Source organism: Rhincodon typus, chromosome 14, assembly GCF_021869965.1.
Source record: "Rhincodon typus isolate 14 chromosome 14, sRhiTyp1.1, whole genome shotgun sequence".
NCBI lineage: Eukaryota > Metazoa > Chordata > Chondrichthyes > Orectolobiformes > Rhincodontidae > Rhincodon > Rhincodon typus.
This window is the reverse complement of record NC_063345.1, coordinates 26,495,617-26,510,511: the sequence shown is the minus strand read 5'-3', so window position 1 is coordinate 26,510,511 and position 14,895 is coordinate 26,495,617. Positions and strand designations below refer to the sequence as shown.

The window sequence follows — 14,895 nt, the reverse complement described above, 5'->3', positions numbered from 1 at the left end:
AAGGGAAAGCTTACATAAGTTACAAATTAAGTGAATGTGCTCAACAGTGCCAAACACAGTTCAACATGGGTAAAAGTAAGGTTATTCATTTTGGACTTTCAGAGTATTCCTTGAACAGAGAAACATGGAACTGGTGACACACAGAAAAAGAGTTCAATGATTCCTACAACTTCTCAGCCCACAATTCCCTCCATAGTAAGAATGGAGCCTTGGAGTTACACCAGGCAGTACTGATACAAAGTTGACCACCATGGTGCAAACTAGCATCTTACAATTTGGAAGGCGGCCTCTATATCTATATCAAAATGATCCTGGGGTTTAAAGGGACAAGTTGTCTGCGCTGTTGCAAAAATTGGTTTGCATTCCCATGAATGCACAAGGTTGAGGGATGTTTGAAATGAGGTGTTCCTAGTTCTTATGTTCTTAAGTACACTAAGAGTTCCTACTTTGTGTAATAACATTTTATGTAGCACCTTGTCAAATGCCTTCTGGAAATCCGAGTACATTACATTAACAGGCTCCCCTTTATCCTTAGAACATGTTATTCATTCAGAGAATTCCAATAAATTAGTGGAGTACGACTGCCCTTTCACAAAACGATGCTAACTCTTCCTGATTACCTTGAGTATTTCATTTTTTGATTCTAACATCTATTTCACAAACGACATCAAGCTAACTAGCTTAAATAAAACCAAGAGCTGTGGATGCTGGAGATCTGAAACAAAAACAGAAATTGCTGGAGAAACTCAGCAGGTCTGGCAGTATCTGTGGGAAGAAAGCAGAGTTAATGTTTTGAGTCCATTGACTCTTCATCAGAAGATTACAGATTCCTGTTTTATGCGTTCTTCCCTTCTTGAATAGAGGGGGTATATTTGCTACTTTCCTGAAAAACAGAATCTTTTCAGAATTTAACAAATATTGAAAATTAACATTATTATATCTACTACCTAATTAGCCACCTCTTTTGAGATACCAGGATGAAGTTCACCTGGACTGATTTACAGATGTTACTGGGATATTTTTTTCTATCCTGTATAACATTCTCCCTGTGTCTGTGTGGGTTTCCTCCAGGTGCTCCGGTTTCCTCCCACAGTCCAAACATGTGCAGGCTAGGTGGATTGGCCATGCTAAATTGTCCGCAGTGTTCAGCGTTCAGGGATGTGTAGATTAGGTGGGGTATAGGGGGATGGGTCTGGGTGGAATACTCTGAGGGTTGGTGCGGACTTGTTGTGCCGAAGGGCCTGTTTCCACACTACAGGGATTCTATGAATAAGTAAGTCAGAAGTAAAACCTTTATGCATCACGTCGGCCATTTCTTTGTTATTTATTATTGACTCCCTCTTCTCATCCTACAGAGAATAAACCACACTTTTCTTAATCTTTTCTCTTTCGATACCTGGGGAATTCTTGTTATTTGTTTTCAGATTTTTATCTACCTTCCTCTCATGCTCGAATTTATTTGGCTTGATTAACCTTTTAGTGATTCTCTCCCATTCTTTATCTTCTGACCAGTTATCTGTCTTGCCACTCAGCTGTGTGAAACTATATACTCTTTCTTTTATTTAATGATGCGTCCTCATCTCAGAATTTTTCTTTACAGTAGAAATGTATTTATTCTGAATATTTGAAGTATCCCCTTCGGTGCAAAGGGATCTGGGCATTCTTGCGCATGATTCATAGAAAACTAGTAAACAGGTAGTAAGGAAGGCAAATGTAATTTTGACACTTAATACCAAAGAAATAGAGTACAGCACTGTTGCTGCAGATGTACAAGACATTAGGGAGTCTGCATCCGGAGTACTGCTCACAATCTTAGTCCCCTTAGTCGAAGTACTTGCATTGGAGGCAGTTCAGAAGCGATTCACTGGATTGATTCCAGGGGTATGTTTCATGAAGAGGGATTGTGCAGTTCAGGCTTATAGTCTGTGGAGTTTAAAAGAATGGGGGATCTAATTGAAAGATAAAAGGTGCTAAAGAGGATTGACAAAATACACTTGGAAAGGACGTTTCCTCAGGTGGAACAATATAGAACGAGAGGTCACAGTTATCGGATGAAAGTTGGCAGATTTAAAACAGAGATGAGGATAGAACATAGAACAGCAGAGCACAGTACAGGCCCTTCGGCCCACGATGTTGTGCCGAACGTTTACCCTAAACCTAAGGTCTATCTAACCTCCACCTCTACCTTATACTATCATCCATATGCCTATCTAATAGCCGCTTAAATGCCCCTAATGAGGCCGACTCCTTCTTACAAAGGGTCATGAGTCTGTGGAATTTACTACCGCAGAATGTGGCAGATGCTGGGACATTTGAATAAATTTAAGGTGAAGTTAGGCAGATTTTTAATTAGTTGAATTGTTATGGACAGCCCGCAGGAAAGTGGAGTTGAGGCAGAGATAAGATCAGCCATAATCATATCAAATACTGGAGCAGGCTTGAGGGGCTGAATTGTGTGCTCTTGCTCCTGGTTCCTACATTACAAAGGCATCTCACCATCACCTTCTTAAGGGCAGCTAGGGATGGGCAATAAATGCTGGCCCAGTCAGTGACACCTACAGCCCGTGAGTGAATAAAATAACTGAAGACAAATTAAATAATTTTAAAAAGGTAATTGGATAATGTGAAGTGTTATGAAGAAGATACAGGGGACTGGTTAGTTCTTTCAGAGTTGATACAGATTTATACATAGGGCCGTACAAACCTTAAAATCTCTGTCTAAATAATCGTAGACGCTGGTTCAATTGAAATGTACAAGACTGAGATCAACAAAGTTTTGTTGAGTAAGGTATCGGGGCATAAGAAACTCAGATAAGAAAATGGATTTGAGGTATTCTTCTGCAATGAACTAACTGAATGGCGAAATAGGCTTGGAATCTATGGCCTCCTCCAATGTCCATGTTTACTCTCCCCTGATGCATGAGAAAAGCATGATCTACACTGGAGATAGAGAATTTTCAGTTTTCCAATCAGGGCAAATTACCATATAAGTAAATAGGCAAAATCCCACTAAAGTTGCATAGAACCTTGGCTCAACCTTCTCAGGGTGCTGTGCAATCTGGTCTCCAATTTATATAAAACGTAGAGCTGAAGAAGATACAAAGAAGGAATATAAGGATGATACTAAAACTGAAAAAGTTTACCTGTCAACAAAGATGGAACAATATAAAGTTTATTTTCTCCAGAAAAGAGAAGGCTCTCTGTGAAAGAATTTGATCAGGTAGGTAGGGGAGATGGAAAATAATTGGCATAAATATAATAAAGTCACTAATAAATGTAACAGATAGTTAAGGAGAAGCACACAATAGATAGAATATGGAACTTACTACAACTAGGTTGAGGTGATTCGTAGAGGAGAAATTATACTGTTAGCTTTGAGACTGCTGGGAGGAGGTTTGTGTGTGGACTTGTTGCATTAAATGGCCTCTTTCTGAAATATATATTCTATGAAATTATACATGCAAGGGAGGCAATGGCGTCATTGGACAAGCAATCTGGAGACCAACGTAATGCTCTGAGGACCTGGGATACGGAGACCCAGGTAATGTTCTGGGGACCTGGGTTCAAATCCCATGGTGGCAGATGTTGGAATTTGAATTCAATAAAAATCTGTAAATTAAGAACCCAACGATAACCATAAAACCATTGCCGATTGTGGGAAAAACGCATTTGATTCACTAATGTCCTTTAGGGAAGGAAACTGCATTCCTTATTTGGTCTGGCCTACATGTGACTCCAGACCCACAGCAATGTGGCCTCTGGGCAATTAAGGATGGGCAATAAATGCTGGCTTAGTCAGCGATGCCCTTGTCCGGTGAATGAATTAAAAAAATACAATCTCCATCACGGCAGACCGCAGAATTTGAATCCTAAAAATCTGAAATTAAAAGTTTAATCATATCCATGAAACCATTGTTGATTGTTATAAAAATCCACTTGGTTCACTAATGTCCCTTAGGAAAGGAAATCTGCTGTCCTTACCTGGTCTGGCCTACATGTGACTGCAGATCCACAGCAATGCGGTTGAATCTTAACTGCCCTCTGAAATGGCCTAGCAAACTACTCAGTTCGAGGGTAATTAGAATCATAGAATCCCTTCAGTGTGGAAACAAGCCCTTTGGCCCAACAATCCACACTGACACTTGGAGCATCCAACCCAGACCCATTTCCCTATAATCCACCTAAGCTACACATCCCTGGACACTATGGGAAATTTAGCATGGCCAATCCACCTAACCTGCACATCTTTGGACTGTGGGAGGAAACCAGGGTACCTAGAGGAAACCCACGCAGACACGGGGAGAACGTGCAAACTCCGCACAGACAGTCACCCGAGAGTGGAATCGAACCCGAGTCCCTGGCGCTGTGAGGCAGCAGTGCTAACCACTGAGCCTCCGTGCCAATAAATGGGATGGTCAATAAATGCCAGTCTTGCCAACAATGCCCAATCCCATGAAGGAATGAAGAAAAATGTTGTTATATACTTGGATTATTCTCACAATGTTCCTAGATAAGTGGATACTTTATTTTCTTCATTGAACAGTTTGTTACTCTAGTATCTCTGGCCTCTTAAAAGTTCAGAAATGGGATGAGAGCTGCTTAAAGATGTGACTGACATAGACCCAAACCACTTGAGATTAATTATACCTTAGATGCAGATGGGTCACAGCTACCATTTCTTGACAACTTAAATGGTGCACCAAGCCAGATATTATGAGTGAAACAGACGTGACTTCTGCTCTCCCTCATTAAAACTGTCTTTAAAGCATTAGTAATGAGCAAACCAACCGTCCTCTGCTCAGTCCACAACAAGAGATTTTGTACGTGATATATTGTCATATAATTGTTGAAGGATAAAAACCGAAAGAACTGCAGCTGTAAATCAGGAACAAAAACAGAAATTGCTGGAAAAGCTCAGCAGTTCTGGCAACATCCGTGAAGAAAAAAGTTCAGAGTTAACCTTTTGGATCTGGCGGCCCTTCCTCAGAATTAATGGTAGCTGGGAAAACAGCGGTTTATATGCAGAAAATAGGGAGGATGGGATAGGGAGTAAATGATAGCATAAAAAATAGAGCCCAAAGAGAAAGAAGAATAATTGGATAGACAAAGGAGTTGATAACAATCTGGCTAGGAGGGTGAATAGCTGTTAATGGGGACTGTTAGTGGCTAACAATAGGTAGTGTGTAATGGCAAACTATGTGATAACGAGGCCTGGTGTTCCAGTGAAGCTCAGCGCAAGCTGGAATAACAACACCTCATCTTCCATTTGGGAACCCTGCCGCCCTCTGAACTCAATATCGAGTTCAGTAATTTTAGGGCCTAAACTCTCCCATATCCTAGCCCCCTAACCCACACACCAGGCCTTGTTATCACATAGCTATGATTAAATACTTGTGGTAAGCTACAGTGATTCTTGCAATTAATAAAATGCAAAAAGAAATAGTATTGGTTACAGCACAAATCAACTGAAAAATTAATAAAAATATAAAATAATGATTGAAAATACTAGAAACAGGGGAGAATTTTAACTTATTGTCCCACTGGATGCAAAAGATTCAGCAATACCACGAATATTTAACTGCATACATTGTCTGTGTCACTCTGATGGTGAGAGTTGTTGAGCGGAGTTATTGCAGAAGGGACCATAAGAACAGATAATGTCCAGACCTAGAAGCTTGGGGGACTCGAGTATGGAAGGTCGACCTGATGGTCTACCTTCTGATATCACTGTGAGGCCAACTCTGGCAAGGTAGTCTGATTCCAGATGGGTGGAGGCAGTTGTTGATCGGATGATATGGTGATGTGGGTTGGTGGGAAATTCAGATGCCTTGTGAGGGAACAGTGAATGCACAGTACTGAAGGAGGAGAATGTGAGGTTGGAAAGGTCAGGCTAGCAAAACTGTTATCCCTGGACCCAGCAGGTAAGCAGAACTCCTAGGTCCAACAGTCTTCCTCTTCCTTTTGCTGCTATGTTTCCTGATTGGAGTTACATTTGACCTGCAACTTCAATTTACCATTTAAATTACTGACTCACTTCCAGGAGGAGATTGACTCTTTACCCAAGTCCAACTTCTGTTTAAAGCTGCAGATTGGGGGTATTGAGGCAGGTTGTTGTGGGAATTCAGATTTTTAACACATTAACTCCACACCTGACCCAAAGCTGACAGTTTTTTGAAGGTTAAAATCCCCTACCCTCTCTAATCTTTATGTTTTAATTCTAAATTTTAAATCTAAAATTCTAATAGGACTAGACAGAATAAACAGAGGGAAGATGTTCCCAATGACTAGTGAGTCTAGAACCAGAGGTCACAGTCTAAGGATACAGGGGAGAACATTTAGGACTGAGATGTGGAAAAATTTATTCACTCAGACAGTGGTGAACTTGTAGGATTATCTGCCACAGAAAGTGGGTGAGGCTAAATCATTGAATGTTTTCAAGAAAGAGTTGGTTATAGTTCTGAGAGCTAAAGGGATCAAAGGACAAAGGGTGAAAGCAGGAACATGATACTGAGTTGGATGATCTGCCATGATCATATTGAATGACAGAGCAGGCTTGAAGGGCTGAATGGCTTACACCTGGTCCTATTTTCCATGTTCCTCTGCTTCCGTTTCAGGATTACTGTTTCCACAGGTTATCTTTGTTTGATGTGCACGTGTTCTGAGGAAGATCTTCATCTGAAACTTTAACACAACTTTTTTCTCAGGTAATAGCTGCTTCATTCAATGTATGTGACAACTGCCACAGATTACACAAAATGGCACTTAATGTGGAGGCATGGGTCATATGACTGTGGAAAGCCAACCAGTACACTAAATACAACTACATTTCAGCAAAATTCTGAATTCATAACAAAACAAAAAAAATTGCATGCACTGTTGTTTATGGCTACAAGTTACCCTTGTTACTTGAATACACATGAGACAACAATGAAACTTATTATTCACTAACAGAACTGTATTAAGTCTAGTCGGTTCTGCTTCCCTCAGTTTCTGCACATGTATTACACAGTCTTTAAATTACGCAGGTCTCCCAATGTTATCTGCTCATTGCCAGGGTGATGCTCCTTCTTTGCGAAGTGTCATTCCCATGGTGAGGGCAGTTGCCATGGTAACTGTTGTATTGTTGAAAAGTACTATACTGGTGGTGAAGTCACATCTTCCTGATCAGTTCCTTGCAGCAAGGGCACAGCTTCATTTTCTCTAGTTGTACACAGAGTTTGCAGTCACAATGATATATCTAACCAAGGTGACAGCAGCTCAACACAGATCCCAAGTTCCCATATGAGCTGACTTTTGTTGGGAGTGTTGAAAATTTATACTCTGACAGGCTCTCCAAAACTCAGCTCAAGCAGTACTTGTCAGCTTTATCAAAGTGATACTTGGTTTTCTGTCCTTTCCACCTTGATTTTGAAACCCATGCCTGTTACTATTTCTGGTTTCAGTAGACTTTTTTTTACTGCTGGAAGAGTGGTTTGGATGCAAGTGAAAGCAAAAGAAACAAACTGCAGACGTTGGAAATCTGAAATAAAAACAGAAAGTGCTGGAGAAACTCAGCAGGTCTGGCAGCATCTGTGGACAGAGAAACTGAGTTAATGTTTTGAGTCAAAATGACTCTTCCTTAGAACTGAAAGAGTTGGAAAATTGCATTTTTTATGCTGTTGAGAGAGGGGGCGATGACCAAGATGGTGAAGGTGCTCAAGCAAAAGATAAAGGAGTTGCTAATGGTGGTGAAGGAAGGGATGGAGATGTAAAATAGTTGTAAATAAAGATGTGAAAAGGAGAAGGTTGGTCTGCTGTGGTGAGAGTAAAATCAACAAGACATAATCAAGACATGGCTGGGGAGTAATGATGATAGAAAATGAAGGACAGAGGTCATGCCCGGAAGTTGTGGAATTCAATATTGAGTCTTAGAAGCTGTAATGTGTCTAAGCAGAAAATGAGTGCTTGCTCATCTGCCTTCCATTATACTTCTTTGGAGAGCCATTTCAGACCCAGGATGGAAATATTAGCATTGGGAGCAAGGTAGTTTATTGAAATGGCAGGTAATAGGAAGATGAGGTGTTCTGGAAAGAAGTAATCTAGTCTGAGTTTGGTTTCGCCAATTTAAAGGAGACCAATTTGTGAATAGCAAATACAGCAGACTCAACTTAAAGATGTACAAGTAAAACACTGCTTCACCTGGAAGGTATGTTTGGGGCCTTGGACCATGATAAGGGAGGAGGTGAAAGGGCAAGTGCTACTTCTTGTGTGATTGCATGGGAAGGTGCCATGAGGGAGTGAGGAAATGTTAGGAATGATGGAGGAATGCACCAGGTTGTCACAGAGGGAATGGTCCCTGCAAATGTTGACAGTGGCGGTGGGAAGGTGTGTTTAGTGGTGGCATCCTGTTGGAGGTGGTGGAAATGGCTGGATATAATTTCTTGAATACCGTACCTGGTGGGTGGAAAGTGTGGACAAGGGAACAATGACAAATGTAAATGGGAAGAGAAGAAGGCTGTGTTCGATACATTTCCCTTAATTCTGCCTCCTCCGTTTCCCCTCCTTCCCTGAACAACAATAGGGTTCCCCTCTTTCCACTTTCCACCCATTAGTGTCTACATTCAAAGGATCATCTTCTGCTATTTCTGGTACCCCCAGCAGGATAACTCCACCAAAAACATCTTCCATCTTTATCTTGCCCTCCAGTGTCAGGGACCATTCTCTCTGCTAACCTCCTAAGTTTCTCCAGCATTTTCTGTTTTAAGTTTGGTTGTAGCCTGACATTAGTCTTCGGGCTGGACGATTTTCTATGACTTCAGTAGGCATATTTCTCCACTCGAGGATTTCCTTGTATGAGCCTGTGTTGGATTTGCTCAATTTCATCATGATCTCTTTGGCGATTTTCATTTCAGCCTCAACCTTTCCTTTTTGACTGGGGATAGTGTGGGGATAGCGCGGAGATAGTGTATGTTGTTGAATTTCCTAATCCTTCATGAAATGCTTGAATTCTTCACTCTTGAAGTGAGGGACATTGTCACTCATTACAATTTCCAGAATGCTGTAAAAACTGAATTGTGCTTTCAGGCGTTCTACAATATATTTTCTAATCAACCTGTTCAGAGATATTGTTACACACCTCTGGACCAGTTGGGACTTGAACTTCTTGGCCCAGAGTTAGGGAGTCTATCACTGCGCCATAAGAGCACCTCGGGCATTCTACAATCTCAATCGTAGTCATTGACATCAGCTGGGCTAACTCTGATTAGTGAAAGGAGTAGTCAATGGTGGTAGGATAATCAGTTCCTGTGAGAGTGATGAGGTCTACTCCAAGCTTCATCCATGGTCTTTCTGGGACGTTGTCTGTCATCAGTGACTCTCTAGCTTGCTCAGCTGGGTACTCATTGCACACACGGCTCTGGCTGATGTGGTCCTTAATCTCACTGCCAACGTTTGGCCTTCCTCAGGAAATTCCTTGATGACTTGCATCGATATACTTCAGCATCTATTTTCTCATCTTCTTAGGGATAAAGAATCTATTTCCTGTATACCCACTTATAGCAACAGGCATGACTGTGATGCTTTCAGGCTATCCCTTTCATCTCAAAATCCATACATTTTAAACTATATTATCCCTGACATCAGATATTTCAAGTGATGTATACAATGGCTGTCACAAACTGCACACAAAGAAGCTTGCAGAGAAGGTAGAGGTGGCATGGCTGTAGCAAGCCAGCCTGAACACTAAATGCAACTGCAATTGAATTTTTTAGCCACAGAGCAGGTTGGTGGCTATCATGTGAATTTTGTTAGTGTTCAGAGTGGCAGCAGAGTATCAACGCTGCACCTTCGCCTTCCTCCCTCCCTCCCTGTGACATTTTGCAAATATGACTGTCTTTTCAGGTCCTTCATTTTGGAAATGCAATTAATGTCTCTTGCTTGGGCACAGCTTGTCCCTGTGAGTTTGCGTCCCTGCAAACGAAGCCTTTAGTCCCCAGTGATAGCGAGGCAAAGATAGTAAAAGTGCCTGAAAATTAATCTGTCAGATTTTATAGGATAGCTTTGAAAGTCGACAAGTTGAGAATTGAATAAATTTAACTTTTTCACCATAAGTTAAGAATCTTCTCCATCAAGCTAAACTCAGACAGGATATTATTTTGTTTTGTGCAACTGCACAATCTGGACTGACACAAAGCAGAAACATTTGCTTTTCTATCAGCTTTTAAATGCTGACAGACCTGCAATTTCTCTTCCATTCCAGGTTTTGCCTTTAGGTTCCCTGAGAAGAAGGGCAAAGTTTAAGGTAATTTTTCCATAGACCAATCCATGTCATTTAAAAATATATAAACTTGAATGATCATTTAAATAGAATATTTCATTAAATACGTTTTACAGAGATGTTTTCCCTGAATTTTCCAAGCATTGCAACACTTACTTCAGCTGTCAATCTGGTAAGGATCCCTGTTGTACCAGCATCACAACTTTAATATAATATTGCATACAAATGAATGAGTTCATTTCCTTTCACAAGCATAATAACAGCCTTGCCGATTACTCTGTACTAAGATACCCGCTTGTGGTGACATTGAGGCTGACCTTGGAGTCACCTCCCCCGCTGCCGCACTCTCCTTTGTCGTACCACCATTTGTTTTTCAATTTGTCCAAGAGGCCTTGTTCATTCAGTTTTAATACTGCGAGGTTAACAGCATTTCTTGAAACAATAAAACATATTTGTAAGAAAATGAACAATTGTAGTAAGTGTACGTGAAAGGAGCACAATAGGACAAATTGGCTATTTTCACGGAATGGAGAAACGCTTGCACGGCAAATAAAGTGTTAATATTGGAAGGTGGCATGAGGATCACATTGTTCAAAACTGAAGTGTGCGGGATGGGGATTTGCCTTTAGGAAAAATAAATTAACATATCATGCAACCACACATTCTTCACACGTGACAGCATTAATTTTACCAGATCAATTGAAAAGTTAAAGAATTATAAAACTAAGACAGCAAGAAACAATTAAAATTAGACAACACATTAACGAAATAATAAAATGGATGCATTAAAAAAAATTATCTCTGTATTACCAACCTTACTTAATCCAGGCTTTTAAACAATGTAGAATTTAAGATACCTTACATTCTTGACAATTAAAAGAGGAAAAAAAGACTGGAAACATCAGGGTGGGTGGAATACTATAACAACATATAGAATATTGTTACACTATTCCACCCACCTTAATGATGCTCCTTTAGGCGTTGCCACTCCATATCCTTTCGAATCCAGGTTCCCTCCTACTTTCATGGTGTCACATGGCTTCCTCTGCTCAATGTATTCATTCATTGTTGATTCTAGCAAGAAGGCAAACTTTCCTTTTGATTTTCGAACTTTGGCAACTCCATCAGCTGTTGTTTTGGTAAACACAGATGGTTCGGCAGATTTCATGTAGGACCACATTTTTTCATATACTGCTATTTTTGAGCGCTGGGGGAGAGAGAAGGGCAGAGAGAGACAGAAATAGTATGATATAATTTGTAATAATATTCTTCCCTTAAATAGTAAGTTTAGAGCAGAGATTGATCCATAGTGGCTCTATTACATGAGTTTTGCATCAAAGGTTTTCAGGATTTCATACATCTGAGAGAGAACAAGATAGAAAAAAGTGCAGAAGGAGGAAATGTGTATCTTGTATTTATATTGATTCCGTATTATGATTTTTAATGTGCATTTTGTGTGAGTTTTAGGTTGATGGAGAGCTAATTTTGGATGTGAAGATCAGGGAAAAATGGATAAATTGACTTTGAAGCTCTAATTAAATTAACATATTGATTACTAAGTTTGGCAAATAGTGACACATGAAAATGTTAATGAAGACAGTTTAGCTGTTGAGGATATCCTGTTTAGATTGTGACTGAAGCCCTGTGTTGACTGAGAAATAAAATAACATGATCGGAGAACATTGTAAAAGCTCTGGCTGCAGAGGATAAAAATCAATAATGAAAATATACTGGGTGTACAGATCTTGACGAACCATAGGGAGAGAAGAAAGAAAAGACATTTAGCATGCTGGGAAGTAACAACTATTCAAACTAGGATAATGAGTATAATCAGGCATAACTTTTGTAGCTTAATAAATTGTGCTGATACCAGTGCATCAAGCATCTCTCTCTCCAAAATTAACCATGCCATCTTGAATCCAGTCACAAAGGATGACAAAGAAGATTCATACAATACTATGCAGTCAAAACCTTAATGAACCTATATGGAATTGAATGTAAAGGTAAGGAGAAGAATGCTTTAAAAGGCAGATCAGTGGATGCTGAATGTGATGAAAATGGTAATGAAAAGCAATCTCATATTGAACACATTGGATTGAGTTGTTGGGTGGATTGTTCTCTGCACATCCATGGTTTACTGAGGTAACCGCATGTGTAACATATTCAACCAGATTCATTTTTGCTCCTGGATGTCTAAAAGATGACTTGTGAGCTTTAGCCTTTTCAGGAAAGTTTTAAAGCTGCTGGAATTTTTTGGAAAAGTAGGGTAGGGTACCTTTTTGGAGACAGAGGGGATCCTTTTGGATAGATCCACGAACACCTTTGGGAGAAATGCAAGGTGCCCTTTAGGAGAGGTCAAGTGCCCTTTGGTAAAAGTAGACTTGATTGTACACAAGAAGTGGATAAATGATTTAGAACTGTCAAACTTTTGGGACTGTAGAGAGAGCTGTAAGTGACGTGTCAAGTTCATTGGTGCTGTCAAGAATTTAATTTTTTTGCTGTTATTTTTTTTTCCATCTATTATGTAAACCTGAGGGTTATCATTATAGGATTTGAATTGCATGACTGATGTCACAATTTATCATTATCACAACGAGGTTCACAGTTTGGTTGTTAGCTCAAAGCGCTTACAACACCTGTGAAATGGGGGAACAAATACAGATGTGTATTTCTATAACATATTAATGAGTTGAAGGAAGTTAAAACTAATGAATGGAGACTGAACAATGAGTCACATTGGGTTACTTGGATAGAACAAGGGGAGTATGCACAAGGTGGTTTGAAGGAATGAGAGTTGTTTTTTGTTTTTTTCTTATTTTAAGGCAGCTGCATGAAGTTCCAGATCACCAAAATGGTTCTTTCCCACAGTCTTCCTTTGCACCCAGCAGCCCTGGGATGGGACATTTTCTCCCAAGTTGGGTTTCTGCACCCAGGAATTTTCCTGGTACTGTCCTCAATTTGGAAATCAAAGTTCAGGCCACATTTATAATGAGAGCATCTAACCATCACTTTTGGGTGATCCAATCTAAAACAGTTGGGAATAATGATAATAAAGTCTATACGGAAGAATTTACCAGTTTCATTGATGTACATGGGTCAGTTTCCTTGTAAATTAATTATTTAACTTTAAAAACTTTTAAGACATTGGTGCTCTTGCACATTTAAAAAAAACCTTAATTTTAACAGTCTCTTCAAAGGCCCCATTGGGTGCAATTAGTGGAAATTCATCATTGGGATCATTTTGTTTTGATGGGTGATCAATTCAGTTGGGAGGGCCAATTTTGTCAAAATTGGTAAAATTTACACAGGAGGTTATTGAAGGTAAATTTACTGTTATAATAATTTGTGCTTGAATTCTATAATTTTTGTGCTATTTTGGTTGATTTGGGCAAAGCGTTCTGAAAAGAAAGCACATACACAAGTGGATTCTGTACTCAATAATCTGTATAAGACAATAAGTTATAGGAGCAGAATTAAGCCATTTGGCCCATTCAGTCTGCTCCACCACTTCATCATGACTCTTATGTTTCTCCACTCCATTCTCCTGCCTTCTCGCTATAACCTTTTATCTCCTTACTAATCAAGAACCTGATCTATCTCTGTCTTAAATATGTTTAATGACTTGGCCTCCACAGCCTTCTGCAGCCATCAGTTCCACAGATTCACCACCATCTGGCTGATGAAGGTCCTCCTCATCTCAGTTCTAAAGTGTGTTGTCCCTTCACTTTGTCCAGGCCTCTCAGAATTCAATAAGTTTCAATCAGAGGACACCTTATCCTTCCAAACTCCATTGTGTACAGACCCAGAGTCCTCAAACCCTCCTTATACTGTAAAGACTTCCTCCTTGAGATTATTCTTAAAAAAAATCTCCTCTGGAACCCCTCCAAGGCCAACACATCATTCCTTAGGAATGGGGCCCAAAACTGCTCACAATATTCCAAACGTGGTCTGACTAGAGAATTACATAGCCTCCGCAAATCCTGTACTCTAGTCCTCTCAAAGCTAACATTGCATATGCCTACCAAACTGCCAACTGAATCTGTATGTTAACCTTGAGGATCCTGAACTAGGTCTCACAAGTCCCTTTGTGCTTCAGATTTTGAAACCTTTCCCCACTTAGCCTTTATTCTTCCTGCCAAAGTGCATACCCTCATACTTTTCCAAATTATATTCCATCTGCCACTTCTTTGCCTACTCTCCTAGCCTATCCAAATCCTGCTGCAGCCTCCCGCTTCCTGAACATGATCTGTCCCTCCATCTATCATTGTGCCATGGGCCAGGACCTTTGCCAGGTATTGGTTCTAGATGAGGTGAAGCAGTTGAAACCCAATAAATCCTGTAGGATAGATGAAGCATTCTCCAAAAGTCAGCTTATCACTTTTTCTTTGGGTTAATACAAGTCGTCATTTTTTTTTTGATCCAACCAAATTTCAGGAAATAACTCACAATTTTTCGGCCTTTTCCATTAAAAAAATTGTGTAAACTTCTAAGTAAAACAGCACTTCATTACTGTAAAGCTGACAAATAATAAGTCAGCATATGCTTATCTGTGCAACAACTGTGTCAGTCAGAGACTCCGAGTATAGCTGTTCAGTAACAACATAAGGATTAGAAAATGTAAATCAGTCATGGTGCCCATT

General features: G+C 40.0%; 1 protein-coding gene across 2 annotated transcripts in view; it reads right to left on the bottom strand.

The window, feature by feature from the left end:
• LOC109914397 (glutamate receptor 3-like) overlaps positions 1-14,895 on the bottom strand; it is a 341,630-nt gene that overhangs the window by 14,053 nt on the left and 312,682 nt on the right. Inside the window, exons 13-14 of one of the 2 annotated variants that reach the window (XM_048605151.1) lie at positions 11,215-11,462; positions 10,573-10,687 (exon numbers count right to left, since the gene is read on the bottom strand). In XM_048605151.1, coding sequence (XP_048461108.1) covers positions 10,573-10,687; positions 11,215-11,462 — 363 coding nt within the window. The remainder of the gene's footprint in view (positions 1-10,572; positions 10,688-11,214; positions 11,463-14,895) is intronic. The other variant, XM_048605152.1, reaches the window with a different exon arrangement.